General features: G+C 43.0%; 1 protein-coding gene and 1 pseudogene across 1 annotated transcript in view; one reads left to right on the forward strand and one right to left on the reverse strand.

The window, feature by feature from the left end:
- Positions 1 to 376: 376 nt before the first annotated feature.
- The window catches only part of Mia2 (MIA SH3 domain ER export factor 2), a 91,918-nt gene continuing 74,422 nt past the window's right edge, over positions 377 to 17,872 (forward strand). The window contains exons 1-4 of the mRNA XM_051146648.1: positions 377 to 720; positions 6,004 to 6,137; positions 9,651 to 9,737; positions 15,432 to 16,686. Of these exons, the coding sequence (XP_051002605.1) occupies positions 606 to 720; positions 6,004 to 6,137; positions 9,651 to 9,737; positions 15,432 to 16,686 (1,591 nt within the window). The 5' untranslated portion in view covers positions 377 to 605. The remainder of the gene's footprint in view (positions 721 to 6,003; positions 6,138 to 9,650; positions 9,738 to 15,431; positions 16,687 to 17,872) is intronic.
- LOC127189633 (ATP synthase subunit ATP5MJ, mitochondrial-like) lies at positions 3,372 to 3,557 on the reverse strand (annotated as a pseudogene).

Below are 17,872 nucleotides of genomic sequence, written 5' to 3' on the forward strand. Positions count from 1 at the left end.
TCGTGTGTGTGTGTGTGTGTGTGTGTGTGTGTGTGTGTGTGTGAATGAGTGTAAGCCAGACTACCACTTGTGGGAACCAGTTTTGTCCTTTTACCAAGTAGGTCCCAGGTAATATTAAACTCAGGTCATTAGCCTTCATGGTAAGTACATTCATTCTCCGAGCCATTTCCTGACTCTATACCTTCTCTTTTGAAGTTAGAATTTGCATGCAGTAAAACTTGGTTTTGACCGGTCTGCCTGAAGACTATGGCTGAGATTGGGTGCCTTTCTGTGGAGACTTTAGAGCTGTCCTACTGAGTGCAAGGTGCCTTTAAGTGAGTCAGTCTCACGTGGGCTACTTTATAAAACATTACTAAAAGTTCTCGTTAATTATTAAGCCCTTCTGTATTATCTAGCTAACTGACACTGCAGATCGAGATGAGAGAGTGTTAATTCCTGAAGCTGAGCCAGCACACCTACAGGAAAATGTAGCTTCGAAGGGACTGAAAAACACTCAGCCCATTCCTCTTGCACTACAGAAGAGAGTATCTGCTGTTTTGTTGGCATGCTTGTGACCTAACAAGCGCTCTGACGTTTGTTTGGGATTCCTGGTGGCTGGCTTAAGCATGGCGGAAATCAGTGTACAAAGATTGCTTCTTTTGCTTATTTCTCTAGCAAAGTGTCTGGAGGGAACAAAGTTGCTGGCGCACCTTAAAAAGTGTGGGGACCCCGAATGTGAAAGTAAGTTTGTTTTTCTTCTTCCTTCTTACAGTGAATTCTAAAATCACAGCAAATGTTACTGTGGATGCACGTGTGATAAAAAATCAACATTACTAGTACTGAGAAATATTTGAATTATAAAGTATAGCTTGATATAAAAAGGAATTCTAGAAGCAAAGCGTTTTGTAATAGGATTATTATAAATGTAACATAAAGGACAAAAATAAGACTGGCATAGAAATATACCATAAATGGTAGTAATCAATGTGTCAATGTGTCAAAAACTAAATAACCAGCTGTTTTCCTTTTTTTAAGAGATTACTGAGTTGTTTAAAAAGGTATCAGGAAGGGTGGTAATTCAATGTTCAGGAAGCTTCTACATTTTAGTTTCTAACTTTCTCTTTCTCATAAGTTTCCCCCAAAATGTTTTCATTTCAAACCATCAAGATTTAGCTGTCTAAATATTATCAAATGCTAATCATTTGCATTATGTAAAAATGCTATAAGTGTTCCAATATAGATACATATGATTTATGACATTCCATACTAAATGTTCTTGAGTTTCTATGAAGCAAATGAATTTCTACTTTGTTGTTTAAGAACTTACATTTAAATTGTACATATATGGGTATTTTGCGTGCATGTATGTGCTATGTGCTATGTGCATGCAGTATTGGGAACTGAACCTGGGTCTTCTGTAACAGCTTTAAGTGCTATTAACCACTCAGTCACCTCTCCATCCCCAAACACTTAATTTTTGGTATCCAGGAGATGGCGAAAAATAATTTTATCCTACTGGGTTGATGACATCAAGAGGCAGAAGCAGGCAGATCTCTGGTCCAGGCTGGCTCAGTCTACATAGTGAGTTCTTTGTCTAAAAAGAAAAAGAAAATATCGGTTCACATCTTAGAGTTCTTGAAACTAAGTTCTACCTTTCCAATATAAAACTATTTCCAATTTTGCAAAATGTAAATTAAAATAGAAAATATAACTATATGAAACAATAACGTCTAAGACATATATGTCTATTTAAAGATTTATGTACTCTTATTTTATGTGTATTAGTGTTTGCCTGTGTGCATGTGAAGGCACTAGGTGTGTGCCAGGTGCCCTCAGATGCCAGCCTCAAACTCAAGACGATCTGTGTGCCTCTGCCTCTGAGTGCTGGCATTAGAGGTGTGTGCCACCATGCCAAGCTCCAAAGAGGCTTCTCAATCCACAGACTGGAGCCACAGATGACCACAGGTCATGGTGTGGGTGTTAGGAATTGAACACAAGTCCTCTGGAAGAGCAGCGTTCCCATCTGCTAAGCCATCTCTACAGTCCCAGTGATTTTTTTTTCAAGACAGAGTTTCTCTGTGTAGCCCTGGCTGTCCTGGAACTAGCTCTGTAGACCAGGCTGGCCTTGAACTCACAGAGATCCGCCTGCCTCTGCTTCCCTAGTGCTGGGATTAAAGAGTTGAACCACCATGCTCTGCTGACTACATCATATTTTGTTGTAAATATCCTTTAATTTTCCTCTAATAACTACTTTTTATATGTTAATAGTATTTTTATTTATCCTTTGGCAAGATCATACATTTATACAATGTGTTTGGATCTTGTCTACCCCGTATCCACTTCCAAATCCACCTGCAGGATCACCTCTCCCAATCCATTTTTTGTTTTCTTTCTCTTTCTTTCTTTCTTTCTTTTTTTTTTTTTTTTTTCATTTCTCAAGACAGGTTTTCTCTGTGTAGTCTTGGCTATCCTGGAACAACCTCTGTAGACCAGGCTGGCCTTAAACTCACCTGCCTCTGCCTCTTGAGTGCTGGGAATAAAGGTGATGCCACCACTGCTCAGCTCCTTTTTTTGTTTGTTCGTTTGGGTTTTTGTTGTTGTTGTTGTTTCTTTGTGTTTTTTGTTTTTGTTTTTTAAGTTCTTTTAAAAGATTTATTCGTTTTATTTTACATGTGAGTATTTTGTGCGCACATGTATCTGCATACTACGTGCATGTCTGATGCCGGATGCCAGCGGAGGACATTTTGGAAACCCCTGGAATTGGAGTTACAGATAGTTTTTGAAGCACTGTGTGGATGTGGGCCATCCACGAGAGCCATTGACCACGCCCCTAAAGAAAAATGACTCTCCTTCAGGGGACTCCAGGGGTGGACTCCAGGGCTCCTCCGTTGGCAGGCGGGGCTTGCGAGCCCCTCCCTGCTCTGTTTTGCAATGTCAATGGCTTGAGCTTGTACAAGCCTTTGGCAGACAACCACAGCTGCTGTCAGTTTGTGAGTCATGCCAGGTCTAGAAGACAGCATTTCAAAATGCAAAATATGATTAGTTTAAATGTAAAAAATTCACTAGTGATATTTTTTATGAGTAATCATTTTTTTTCCTAGCCTTTTGGAAAAGTTGTTCAATATACTAGAAGTTTGTTACCACGGTACTTCTCTGTGGCAATTCTTTCCCACTTTGCATTAAAATCAGCACTTTAATATCTTTATCAAGATTAAATTCGTGTTCACTTTTCTTTCCTTTCCTTTTTTTTTTTTTTTTTTGTGCGTCTCACATTTATTAATGCTACAGTGTAATGGTACTTAGACAAGTGAACAGCGATGGTCCATGTCCATCTAACACAGTTTGCTTAAGCTTACTTGACACAATTCATCTTGAGTGGATGCATGGGGCAGTTAATGATGGCCACGGGCAGGTGCAAGACTGGAGCCTTTCAAAGCTTTGCTTCTTTAATCAGCAGCACTCCTGATTTTATAAAGGATGCAGGTCATTAGCCCCATTCCTACCCAAATTTCCTGGTAAACCTGAGTATAACAGGGTTTCATTGCGACCCAGACATTCTTAATAAGGCTTTGAAGCATCTCAGCGGACCAAGGCCACAGGCCACACAGGATTACACAACACAAGTGTTCACATTTCTTGAATCTCAAGAAATTCAAATTTGTGGTAACTTATTATGCTATTTTGACTCTTGCCGAAGGGCTTAATCAGTATGTTTTTAAAATTTACACATTAGTACTGTAATAGTTATATGACATGTGTATTACTTTAGGCATTGAAGGACTGAAGCAAGCATACATGATTTGCTCAGAATTATTGAGGGCCTACTATGCCCCCTGGTGTGTCTTTTAATAGAATGTGTTTTTAAAGTAATAAAGTAAAATGTAAGCTGTTTCTTACTCTGTAGGAATGTTCATTTTATCTAGTAATAACAAAACAAATCAACATGGAATAGCAGTGATGTAAAATTATAAGCCTAACAGGTAATGCAGGAGTTCAGTCTCAGGAAAAAAAGCAGGATGTGAGTTAAACATGAAGAGAGGTGGATTGTTTTCTTTTTTGACTAAGGGAAGAATAGAAAAAGAAGCTTAAGAGCCAGATGATGGTGGCACAAGCCTTTATTCCCAGCACTTGGGAGGCAGACGCAGGTGGATCTCTATGAGTCTGAGGCCAGCCTAGTCTACAGAGCAAGTTTCAGGACAGCCAGAGCTATATTAGAAACCCTGTCTTGAAAAAACAAAAAAGCAAAAAAGAAAAAGGAAAAAAGAACAAGACAAAGATGAAGAAGAGGAAGAAATAGAAACCTAGGATTAAGATGGTGATGTTGCAGTGAAAAATAATTTTTTTCTCAGGGCAGGGTCAGCCAACCAGAGCTTTATGATCAGCCCCCTAAACCTTAGTCAAAGGCTCACTTGTTAGAATGAAATGGGGTTCTTTACCTTATAGTTTTAAAAAAAAGATTTATTTATTAATACATGTATAGTTCTCTACTGGCAGGACAGTAGAGGGCATCAGATCACACCATAGATGGTTGTGAGCCACCATGTGGTTGGTGGGAATTGAACTCAGGACCTCGGGAAGAGCAGGCAGTGCTCTTAACCTCTGAGCCATCTCTCCAGCCCAGCCTTATAGTTTTAACAGAATGAAAATATAGTGCCTGGAAACATGAGGGCACCAGAAAGAAAGACAGCATTCCCCACACATCAGAGAACAGTAGTGACTCACCAGGAGAACAACGGGTTTGCAAGTTGGAGAGGAGCCCTGAGTCTGTGCAAATGGATAGGAGAGGTTGCTTAAAATAGGGCAGGGCAGGGCCTTCAGAGACAGATCTGTAGCGCAGAGTGCTTACTGCTCTTGGACAAGCATCTGGCTTCAGCTCCCAGTACCCAGATGGCAGCTTAAAACTACCTATGGATCCAGTTCCTGGGAATCTAGTATCGTCTCTGGCCTTGGTGGGCACCAGCCTCACATACGGCGCACATACACACATGTAATCAAAACTCAAACAAATAAAATAAAAACAACTTGAAAGCAAAATAAGGAAGAGAGAGCGAGCCTGTGAGATGAGTCAGTGGGTAAAGGCACTTGCTGCCAAGCCAGATAACCTGAGTTTGATATGCAGGTCCCACAGGGTAGGAAAGACTGACTCCCAAAAGCTGTACTCTGGTTTTTTTGTTTTGTTCCCTTGGTTTCTCAAGACAGCGTTTCTCTTTGTAGCCTTGGCTGTCCTGGACTCACTTTGTAGACAAGGTTGGCCTTAAACTCACAGAGATCTGCCTGCCTCTGCCTCCTGAGTGCTGGGATTAAAGGCATGCGCCACCACCGCCTGGCTTGTACTCTGAACTCTACATGCGAACTACATGTACACACACACACACACACACACACACACACACACACACACCATTGTAGTTTAACATTTAAAAATAGGTAAATGGGATCAGGTTATGAATAATCAGCAATACTGTGCTAAAAAAAATCTGAGCTTGAATCTATATGTAGTTAAAAGCTTATTTTCTTTTTTGAGAAGATAACCAACACCAGTAAATTATCATTTCAAACATTATTATTGTTGTTGTTGTTTTTGTTATTATAGAGATATCCCAGACTTTTGAAATCCTCCTCAGCTTCATTAGTGTTGTTATTACAGGTGTGATCTATCAGGCCCAGTGATCATTCCAAATTTTTGTTGTTTTTGCTTTTTCGAGACAAGATTTCTCTGTGTAGCCTTGGCTGTCTTGGATGATCTGCCTGCCTCTGCCTCTCTGAGTGCTGGGATTACAGGGAACACCCTGCCCGGCCTCATTTCCAAATTTAAAAGTTGGGTTGAAGGAAGGCAAAATGGATGGAGAAATGGGAGGAGTTGAGTACGGTGGGATGTATCTAAAATCTCAGCACCAGGGAGAAGTTGACGCTGGAAGACTCTAAGTTTGATGCCCACCTGGGATACATAGCAAGACCCTGTCTATAAACAAGTGAGAAGCCATGGTGTTTAAAGTGTGTGCTTTTCTTCCTGTGTCTGTACAGCATTAATCAGCAGAGCCTTAGCCCTGAGGGACTACACAGGACCTGACTGTCGATACCTGAACTTCACTGAGGGGGAAGAGATATCTGTTTATGTTAAGCTTGCAGGAGAAAGAGAAGACTTGTGGGCAGGAAGTGTAAGTATCTAGCTAAAAACTGAATGCAGAATAAATGACCAACTTGTACAAGGATACTCGCGGTTAGTCTTTAAAGGAACGCTTATCTAAACTTTGGGGAGCTTTGGGGAAGAAAGGTACATAAACTTCAAGGTTCTGTATGAATATTAACAGCTCTCATCAAATATAAGCAAACAAACAAAAAACCGATCACGTGAGTGTCTTTACTCCAACCTCTTGGGAGGCAGACGCAGGTAGATATCTGTTAGTATAAGGCCAGCCTGGTCTACAAAGTGAGTTCCAGGACAGCCAAGGCTACACAGAGAAACCCTGTCTTGAAAAAAACAAAACAAAACAAAAACAAAATCACATTTAATGGTGGCTCTAAAATTTTTATTGAAGATGTTTTGGGAAACACAGTTTAAGATGAAAGACTAAAGAAGTGCTTTAGCCAGGCTTGGTGGCGCACGCCTTTAATCCCAGCACTCGGGAGGCAGAGGCAGGCAGATCGCTGTGAGTTCAAGGCCAGCCTGGTCTATAAAGTGAGTCCAGGACAGCCAAGGTTACTCAGAGAAACCCTGTCTCGAAACCCCTAGCCCCAAAATTAAAAGAAGTGCCTTGAAATTATTTCTTTCACATAACACACCCCCTAGGCCTGGCATGGTGGTGCATGCCTTTAACCCTAGCACTTAGGAGGCAGAGGCAGAGGCAGGTGGATTGATGTGAGTTCGAGGCCAGCCTGGTCTACAAAGTGAGTCTAGGACAGCCAAGGCTACACAGAGAAACCTTGTCTCGGAAAAATCAAATCAAACCAAACCAAACCAAAACATACCCCCCCGCCCAACACACACACACACATTTGGTTTTATTTGTAAACCAGGCTGGCCCCAAACTCAGAGATCTGTCTGCCTCTGCCTTCCTGAGTGCTGGGATTAAAGGTGTGTACCACCATGCCCGGCTAACATACATAAATTTGAAGCTTAGAGTTCATATTTATTTAGAAACCCTTTAGAAGTGCTGACTTCTATTCTGGCAACCACATCCATCTCTCTGTGCTGTCGGTGACTGAGTTTGAGAGAGACTGGGAAGTTAGTTGATAAGATTTCAAAGCAAGTCTGAGCAGAGAGAGAGCAGGGGTGTGTTGGAGAGGTCAGCAGAGAGGCTGATGCTTTGGGGAAGAAAGGTACATAGAATTTTCATGGAAAATGAAGCGATAACTGGGAGAGCCTTGTTTTGATTTTTCGAGACAGGGGTTCTCTGTGTAGCCCTGGCTGTCCTGGGCTCGCTTTGTAGACTAGGCTGTCCTCGAACTCACAGCAATCTGCCTGCCTCTGCCTCCCTGAGTGCTGGGATTAAAGACATACATCACTAGGCCTACTGGGGGAGATCCTTTTATTTGGCCAAAGTAAAAGAAGCCCACGCTACCTCTCAGAATAATAATAACCGCTTTCAGTTGAAAAGATTTGTATCTCTGGTGTGGATCATGTTTTGTAGTGATGCCGTGCTGTGACAGATGAGTTTACTTCCATGCTGAACAGACCTGACTAATCTGATAGCGTTCCACATAGGTCCCATACGGTGCAGACGTCAGCTTCTTCCCTAATGTCACTTCTGTGCTCACTGTTTGAATGGGCAATTTTATTTTTGAGACAGGGTTTACATACCCCAGGTGATCTATAAACTCCCAATGTAGCTGAAGCTGAGCCTGGATGCCTGATCCTCCTGAGTGCTGATGCAGCTGCTATACCCATCTGAAGACACAGACTGTATTTGAAACCTTCCTCTTCCCTCCAGGGGATATGGAACCAAACCTTTGCCACTGGCTGGATTTGCTTTTTTGTTTATTTTTGTTGTGTTTTATTTTTTTCAAGACAGGGTTTCTCTGTGTAGCCTTGGCTGTCCTAGACTCACTTTGTAGACCAGGCTGGCCTCGAACTCACAGAGATCTGCCTGCCTCTGCCTCCTGAGTGCAGGTGAGCACCACCACTGCCCGCCCGGCTTAGATTTGCTTTTTGCTTTGCAGCTTCTGGGACTCCTTGTTGTTTATGTGGTTTGAATGCATCTGATGCAGGTATAAAAAATGACATAGTATATGTTATAAGAGGCAAAGTATGCAAGTAATAATTCTAACACTAAACAGTGTTTAATGGGTAAAACTGTGGGAGGAGTCTTAGATGCCTTTGGTTTGGCACATTACATGTTTAGCCTAATTGCACCTCTGCCTTTTGGCTACACTGAAGCAGAGGTGATTAATCTGTGTTCATACCCATTTAAGGACTCACACTGTGGACTCGTAGACTATTTCCAATAGTTGTAAATGAAGACTAGCTGGAGAGCCTGAAGAATAGCATTTAATGTTTTAATGTGTGATGGTGATGGGCCAGAAGACAAAAAAAAAAAAAAAAAAAAGTGAAACTTTAATAGGAATAAGTGGGCCTGTGAGTGGTTGAATGGTGACTCCACTCTTGGGGGACCTCCTACATGTGCTCGCACTGGGTCAAGAGAATCTGTTACTAGAATCACCCAGAAAAGCCAAAAGGAACTGCATCCTCCCTTGAGGACACACAGATAAACCCTTCTGTCACTTCTGGGAGTCTAAGTCCCTTACTTCAGTTGCGACATCTTGAAAACTCTTGGGTTCTCTCTTCCTGAGCTGTCACCTGAATTGTTACTTTTCGACCTACAAGTATAAACCAAAATATCTCAGATCTAAAAGTATAAATCTGCAGAACCTGGGCAAAGAAGGTGCTAGAGAACGGGGAGGGGTTGGGCGGGAACAATGGCTCAGCAGGTGAGAGCTTTTGCTGCACTTCCTGAGGACCTGACTTTGGTTCCCAGTATCCACATGGGCAGCTCACAACTGTCTGTAATCCAGTTCTTGGCTGTCTGACGGCCTTTTCTGGTCCCCTCAGGCACTACAGGAAAAACACCCATACACATAAAATAAAACATATGCATCTTGAAAGAAATAAAAAGAATGGGAACCGGGCAAGATGGCGCACGCCTTTAGTCCCAGCACTCGGGAGGCAGAGGCAGGCGGATCACCGTGAGTTCGAGGCCAGCCTGGTCTACAAAACGAGTCCAGGACAGCCAGAGTTATTACACAGAGAAACCCTGTCTCGGAAAACCAAAATAAATAAATAAATAAAAAATAAAAATAAATCCAAAGAATGGGGAGAAGGAGAATAATAGGAGTATATAGTACAGTTTCCATACTGATGCTGGCAGCAGCGTTGCTGCTCATCATACGCTTACGTTAATATTATTCTGTCAAATAACAAAACAATGAGGCCTCACTCCTGTTCTTGTACATTTGTTTGGCACCGGGGCTTGAAGCCAGGACCTAAGTGAGCACTCTACCACTTAGTTATATCCCCAGCCCCCACTCAGGAATTTTTAGATGACATTTGACAGCCAGTTAATGTTCTATGATTTAATATAGCTAGAAGCCAAGGTCACAGGGCAAAGGAGGCTCAACGGTTATTTCCGCTTCACTCGCTTTTCCTTCATAATCTTTGTTCTCTGTTTTGACAGAGAGGAAAAGATTTTGGATTTTTTCCCAGAGACGCAGTCACGATCGAAGAGGTGTTCATATCTGAAGAAGTTGAAATGCCAGCTAAAGTAAGTAAACACATGCTCTGCTATTACTTGAATTTAAAAGTTCTTGGCAAAAGTGGCTTCCTGGCTATAAAGGCCCATTGGTTGTGTGCTTCGTTTTAGTGAGTGTAAGCAACAGTTCATAAGAACTTGTTTCTGGCATGCCGAGAATAGAATTAGATAAAACAGAATTGGTAATAGTTACCTCCAACTGACCAAAGAATAAGTGAGCATACAGAAAGCACACAACTGTGATGTTTTAGCTCCAGTTATTGATACTATTGTCCTACCAGGACCAAAGGTCATTTCTCCTACCACCTCCCCTAGGTCTCATATCTGTCCAGACACTTTAAGCTGTTGTTTTTAAAAATTAATTAATTTTATTATTTTATGCATATGAGTGTTTGTCTATGTGTATGTCTGTGTACCTCATGCATGCCTGGTACCTGCAGAGGGCAGAAGATGGCATCAGATCTCCTGCTGCTGTTGTTATAGACAGCTGTAAGTCTGTAACAAGCCACGTGAGTACTGAAAATTGAATCTTAGGTCTTCTGGGAGAGCAGCCACTGCTCTTAAGCCCTGGCCATCTCTCCAGCCCCATGCTGTTGGAATTCTTTTTTATTTTTACTTTTTGTTTGTGTGTGTGTGTGTGTGTGTGTGTGTGTGTGTGCGCGCGCGCGCACACACACACACACACACACACACACACACACACACACACACACACAGGTCTTTTGGGTCCAAAGGGGGTCATATATCCTGGGAACTGGATTCTGCTTCTCTAGACGAGCAGCAAATACTTCTTTTTGTTTGTTTTGTTTTGTTTTTGAGACAAGGTTTTTCTGTGTAGTCCTGGTTGTCCTGGAACTCACTCTGGAGACAAGGCTGGCCTCAAACTCAGAGATTGCTGGCCTCTGTTTCCTAAGTACTGGAATTAACGGCATGCACCACCACTGCCCCAGTGCTGTTGGAATTCTTAATGAACTTCAAATAATGTTGAGCTTGGTAATAAGAAAAAGAATCAGAAGCTGCTATTTTAACATATGAATTTGAGTTGCCAATTTAATTCAGACTCCAGATTTTATCATGAGTAAGGTCATTGTGGCATGAGACTGCGTCCACAAACTGTTTGTTGTTGGCACTGGGCTTAGCTGTCCACTTCCTGCAGGGCGCTTTTCCCATCACTTCTGTGTCTGTGGACTGTATCTGTAGCACATTATCTTCTCTGCAGTTCCACTCTTGCAGACCCCACCCAAGGCATACTCAATCATCCCTTTTTCATATATTTTATTTTTTTGTTATTGTGCATCATGGGCACGACGAGGGCAAGACTGCATTGCCATGGAGTGCCTGTGCGGGTCAGAGGACGGCTTTGTGGAGGTCGGAGGACAGCTTTGTGGAGGCAGTTCTCTCAGTGGTTGGAGGATGGCTTTGTGGAGGCAGTTCTCTCACTGGAGGATGGCTTTGCGGAGGCAATTCTCTCACTGGAGGATGGCTTTGCAGAGGCCATTCTCTCACTGGAGGATGGCTTTGTGGAGGCAATTCTCTCAGTACTTGTATGGACTCCAGGGACTGGACTGACATTCCCAGGCTGACACAGAAAATGCCTTTACTCATCGAACTATTCCAGTAGCCAGACGTCATCACTTCATGACTGGAGGAACACAGTAGCCTTCTAACTGATTCTATTTTACTCCTTTCTACTTTGTCCTTCAAATAGCAATGGATCTTATAAAAATGAAAACAAAAGACCAGGTCACATCATTCCTTTTGTCAAATCCCTTTCATGGCTTTTCACTGGACGTGGCGTACAGCCTAGACTCCATCCCAGGCCTCACTGGTCCTGTTCTGGCTGCTGCTCCTGTCTTGTGCCCTCTCCTCTCATAAGCCACCCCCACCCCTGGACAGCCTGGCTTTTGGATTGTTCTTAGACGTGCCAACTCTTTACTAGCCCAGGGACTCGAAGGGGCTCTTTCTCTGGCAGAAACCTCACACTGTTTTCATCTAGATAGTTTCCTCTCATACTTTAGGTCTCAGTTTAAAACATCAGTACCTCTTGAGAAATTTTGGAGTATTTTTCTAGATCAACCTTCCTGATGCTATGACTCTTAACACAGTTAGTTCCTCAGGATCTGGTGACCCCTCAAGCATAAAATTATTTCATTATTACTTCCTCACTGTAGTTTTGCTACTGTAATGAATCATAGTATAAATATCTGATATTTGACCCCTATAAAAGGATTTGTTCAGCCCCCTAAGGGGTCACAATGCACAGGTTGAAAACTGCTGCCCTAGACTGTAGCGATGGTAACAGCAGTGGATTTGTCTGAATTCACCAAATTAGATGCAGTTATTATGTGTCATTTTTTGTGTGCCAACTATTACTCTATATATATTGGGGAAATGGTATAATTAGCTTGCAATAAAAAAAAAAAAAAAAAACTGTTAATGGCCGGCTGGTGTTCTGGAGAGGTCCAGGGCAGGGTCTCTGGGGCTGGATGTGGATGCTCTTCTAGTTTGCTTCATCTCTTGGGTGGTCAGAACTGATGGCTCAGGCAACTGATCAGGACTGAAAGAGAAAGGAGGGAAGGGGGAAAAGAGCCCAAGGCTTCTTCTCTAGGGACTGGCTATAGTGCTGCAGCCGAGGAGGAGGATTTAAATTGACTACAATTTTCCTATGGCTGAGGCTGTAAAAGCAGCTTCTGGCTAGAAACTGCACCGGGTCGTAAAAGGAGGCTCTTTGATCTTTAGATAGGCCTCTTTGCAGAGATCTCCAATAAGTTGATGTAAACTTAGGCTGGGTAAAAGGCCCTGAGTCTGCTAACTTATTTGTGAATCTACAGCAAAGTAAGAAATACGAGAGAAATAGAAAATAAACCACTCACACACATACATTCAAGAGAAAAGGTAGATGGAATTAGGCATCTTGACTTCAACTGAAGTCAGGTTTCCCAATTTTCAGCACATACATTCAAGAGAAAAGGATCAAGAGAAGAGGTGGATGAAGTCAGGCATCTTAACTTCAGCTGAAGTTAAGTGTCCCAACTTTCCAGCCCCGTTTACTGTAGACCATACTTATACTTCTGAGAAAAGGGAATTACCTCATAATCAAAAGAGTACAATTAATCACAAAAACAGCTGAATTCTAAAATATAACATGTTATATATTTTAAAGCTAAACATTTCTTATCTATGTATCTATTACATAAGTTCATAGTGAGTTCAGAATGACAAAGGTTGACAGGGTCTAAGGTTAATAAGATCTGAAACTTACAAGAGTATACAACTTATCAGTTAGGATGGACCTAACTATACATTATCCAGCTATCTCTTAGTTCATTATGGGCTCAGGACAATAATTTTATCTGTCTTTCATTCTAAGAAACAGAGTAAATTCAGACATATCTAGGTAGCTTCAGTCCACTTAGGTCATGAGAAGTTTAAACAAACTTGCCCATATTTATGGTGAAAACACCAGGATTCGTGGTGTCATCTGCAGTGGAGGCTTATCTGAAGCCACAAATCTGCTGGTAGGCTAACCTTAGTGAGGCATCTGGAGGTCCACAAAGGTATTTTTTGCAGGCATAAACTAACTTTAACTTTTAAAGCTATTTGAATCAAATCAGGAATTCCATAATGAGAGATTAATTTATTTGAATAACAAACAGTACATCTTCAACAAGATCCTGTAGGAAGTTTGCTCAACCAGTACCCAGAAAGTAACAGTTCACACCGATGCCAGATGTATTTACTTTTAGTTTTTCAAGACAGGGTTTCTCTGTGTAATCTTGGCTGTCCTGGACTCGCTTTTGTAGACCAAGCTGGCCTTAAACTCACAGTGATCCACCTGCCTCTGCCTCCCTGGGTATTGGGATTAAAGGCATGCGCCACCATGCCTGGCACTAACGCCAGATTTTAGAGAGACGCAGCAAAGCATGATTGACAGGGTAGTCAGAGGCTGGAAGCAATTCTGGGATACATCACAATACGGACCTTGCCAACGCCAGATCACCTCCTAGACAGCCCACATGCCTAGTGAGCTCCCTTAACAGGGTGGCTCTTGGCAAAAAAACAAAATGGGAGCCAGTGAAATGGCACAGCCAGTAGAAGAGCTTAGCACAAAGCCTGCTGACCTGAGTTTGATTCCTGGAGCTCATGGAAAAGTGGAAGGAGAGAACTAACAACTCACAGTCAGACAAACATCATGGTATACGTGTGCTCAAATACATACATCAGGCATCGTGTGCACATGTGTGTACTTGTGTGTGCGCGCATATGCCCTTGTGCCACAGCCCATGCGTGGAGGTGCAAGGTCAACTTGCTGCAATCAGCTCTGTCCTTCTACTATGTGGGTTCGGACAGTCTTGGAGGTAGCCACTTTTTACCTTTTGAACTATTCAAATAAATGAGCCTATGGGAGCCATTGCCATTCAGACCACTATAGCTGGGAGGTTCCCTCTGCAGCTGCTAACACCTGGCGAGGGCATTCCTGTGACAGGACTCCATGGTAGAAGGAAGGAGAGTGAGCAAAGGTGTAACAGAGCAAGCGCTGAGCCCATCATCACTCCTGGGGTGATGCACCCACTCCCCTGGTAATAATAGCTGTTTTCCATTTGCACTGACCTCACGGCTTAATCACTTACCATGAGTGTCCATCGCCCACGTCTGTCGCGCTAAGTTTCCAGTAAATGCCTTTGAAGAACATAGTTAAGCTATATAGTCCATACCTTCAAGTCACTGCACAGATGCATGCATTAACAGTATACAGTCAGGAGGTGCAAGATTTTGTACCTACTACATGTATTATATACTTTGTCATCACAACTTATTTGTTGGGGACTGTGCAGGAGGAACAGCAAAACAGCAATCGAACTCATGGAATGCAGCCCACTGGTTAGCACAACCATGATGGGTACGCCTCGGAGAGGCAGAGACTGAGTGCTACGTATTCGGAGGGATTCATGCTTCTGTAGTTTTGCTCTGCTTGTTGTTGTCACGGTCACCACATCCCTTACAATCTATGCATTGTGTGAAAACTCTAAGGTGGCTTCCAGCCCCTCACTGGGCAGTGTCTTTGGCACTTACAATAAGAGTGCTTGATCTTTTTCAAGCCTTTCTGCTGGAGCAGATTAAGGGTTCATCCACCACCCTCGGAAAGGACTTAGAGATGTGGATCATTAACAATGAACACCAACCTAGAAAGACTCTGGAGAAGCAGATTGTTAGTAAACATCTTAACCTAACTCTACTAATCATAGTCATCCTTTCACTTTATTTGACTTTTTGAAAGTCTTTTAACAAAACATTTTTATTTACATCCCCCCGCTGTGTGTGTGTGTGTGTGTGTGTATGTGTGTGTGTGTCTGTGTGTGCATGCTACATGTGTACAGTTGCCCTGGGAGGTCAGAAGAGGGTGTTGGATCCACTGGAACTAGCATTACAGGCAGTGAGCAAGCTGCCTGATGTGGGTGCTGGCAACCGAGCTCAGGTCCTGCAGTAGAACAGCCAGTATTCACTCTGCTAAGCCATCTCAGTCCACGATAGCCTTTCCATAAAGACTAGCTACCGTCAAATCCACAATCTTCCTGACTCAGACTACAAAATGCTGAGGTTATAAATGTGAAACAACACGCATGGCTATAGTCTTCTATCTTAAAATGTTCAGGGAGAGACATTTATGAATCTTTTTCCCCTCTGTGTGGTGTGTGTATCTTTTAGGAATCTGACTTCCTTTGTCTTCTTGGAGAAGGGTACATATTTGGAAGCGAACACACTGAGTTAAACAGTGATGATGATGAAGAGGAAGAAGAAAATATGTACCCATATGAAAAAGATGAAGACCACAAATACAGTATACATAAAGGTGATTTCCAGCCAGGGCCTGACTTTTATGCAGCATCTGAAGGGACTTTGTTGGAAGAGCAAATTTCAGCAGCAGACTCCCCTGAAGATTTCAGAACTTTCAGTGAGTCAAAGGACTGGGAAGGGGCCAGAATTGCAGGCAGTGGGGAGCAGGGCAGCACTCCAGCCACGGAACGTGCCTTACCAACCGTGAGCATGTCTGAAAGGCAAGGATGGTTTGGACTGGGGAGCGAAGAAGCTGAAGAGACCGTTGAACCAGGGACCGAGGCCGCACAAGAAAGCTCATTTCATGGGGGAAAACTAACAGTGAAAGAGGAGAATGACCTGGAGAAATTAAACAGTGGCGAGCCCCAGATGGAACTCGAGCAAGAGCCAAAACCACAGTTTGATTCAGAGGCGCCAGATGTCAGCCCAATGCTGGAGGAACAGCATGGACTAACTTCTGAGTCCGAGCGTGTTCTCGACCCTCAAGCGACTGGCTGGTTTGGCGGTGGATTCACAAGTTACTTAGGTTTCGGGAAGGAAGATACAGGCCTCGAGTTATTATCCAAAGAAAACAATTCGCCATTACAAGATGGTCCCAGTTCTGTTCCACCAGACGAAGAAGCCCCGGCTCCATACAGAGAAGTATCAACAGACAAGGAAGATACAGTCAGTAATGACAGCTCAACTCTCAGTCCAAGCTGGCTTTCCTTTGGTTTCGGTATGCTAGGCTTAGCACATGCTGATGACGAAATCACTTCGGACAACGGGAAAAGTGATGCTGCTGGGGTAGATGACCACAAACATCCTATAGCAAGTGACTTTGACCCTGGAAAGGAAGAAGAAAGCAAAACAGTAACAGCTGTGGAAACAGACGATCAAACCGGTAAGGAAAGCGCCTTGGAGAAGACAGATGATTCTGATTCTATGCAGTATCTGAAGAAGTTCTTTAATAACCCTTGGAGCTTCCAGGGTCTCCCGGAGGATACAGAACTGCCATTTTCCAAAGAGATGCTGGAGCCAGAGGATATAGTCGAAAATGACAAAACTGAAAAACTTTCTGTTGGAAATTCTCACGCAGATAGCACGAAAGATCCCATGGTGTTGGAGAGCAGATACAATCCATCTGGTTAGTATGAAAAGATTTTTGAACATATTCGTTAAAATAATTTTTTTTTGAGATAGGGTCTCTCTGTGTTAGCCTTGGCTGTCCTAGACTCGCTTTGTAGACCAGGCTGGCCTCGAACTCATAGCGATCCTCCTGCCTCTGCCTTCGGAGTGCTGGGATTAAAGGCATGCGCTACCATGCCCGGCTTGTTAAAATAATTTGTTTCTGTTTGTTTGTTTTTGTTTTTTTGAGACAGGGTTTCTTTGTGTAACCCTACTTCTATCTCCCGAGTATTGGGATTAAAGTCTTGCGCCACAATGCTCGGCTCTAAAATAATTTATCTTTGTAAGCACCAATCGTGCTTGCGCTGGGAGACAACTCAGTGGATGAGGCATGTGCTGCCTAAGTAGGAGAATGAATGTGGATTCTTCCCAAATGTATGGAAAGCAGGGCAGGCATGGTGGCTGCTTGCAACCTCAGCATCCAGGAGGCAGAGACAGGATCACAGGGGCAAGGCGGCCAGTTGGAGCAGCCGGAACTGCCGAGCTCCAGGCTCAGTGAGAGACTCTGCTTCAGTAACTGAAGTAAAGCAACTGAGGCAGACACAAGATGTCAACCCAGGTCTCCAAAAGAGGGCATTGGATCACACTATAGATGCTTGTGAGCCACCATGTGGTTGCTGGGAATTGAACTCAAGACCTCTGGAGGAACAGTCAGTGCCCTTAACCTCTGAGCCATCTCTCCAGCCCCCCTAAAACCTTTTTCTTAAGTCTATGAAGTAGATTGCACAGTTCTTTTGAATGTAGTTCTTCAGCAGAGGACTAATTAGAACATTGAAAAAAAAAACTGCTTGATTCATTCAAATGATCCATTTAAACTATGTTTGAAAATCATACTACTTTCCTTTTCTTTTTAAAAAGAATTTTTATAAGTTTTATTATGTGTGAATGTCCATGCGTGTACGTTATGTGCACCACTTTAGCGCCTGGTGCCAGATGAGGCCAGAAGAGGGAATGGGAAAACTGGAGTTTCCGATGGTTGAGAACTGTCACGTGGGTGTTTTGCAACAGCAGCACGTGTTCTTAAGCTCTGCACCATCTCTCAAGTTCTTTAATTTTAAAAAATGTATCTATTGTCAATGTGCATGCAATGTGGTGTGTGTGTGTGTGTGTGTGTGTGTGTGTGTGTGTGTGTGCGCGCGCGCCCC

The sequence above is a fragment of the Acomys russatus genome, chromosome 1, assembly GCF_903995435.1.
Source record: "Acomys russatus chromosome 1, mAcoRus1.1, whole genome shotgun sequence".
In the NCBI taxonomy this organism is placed as follows: Eukaryota; Metazoa; Chordata; class Mammalia; order Rodentia; family Muridae; genus Acomys; species Acomys russatus.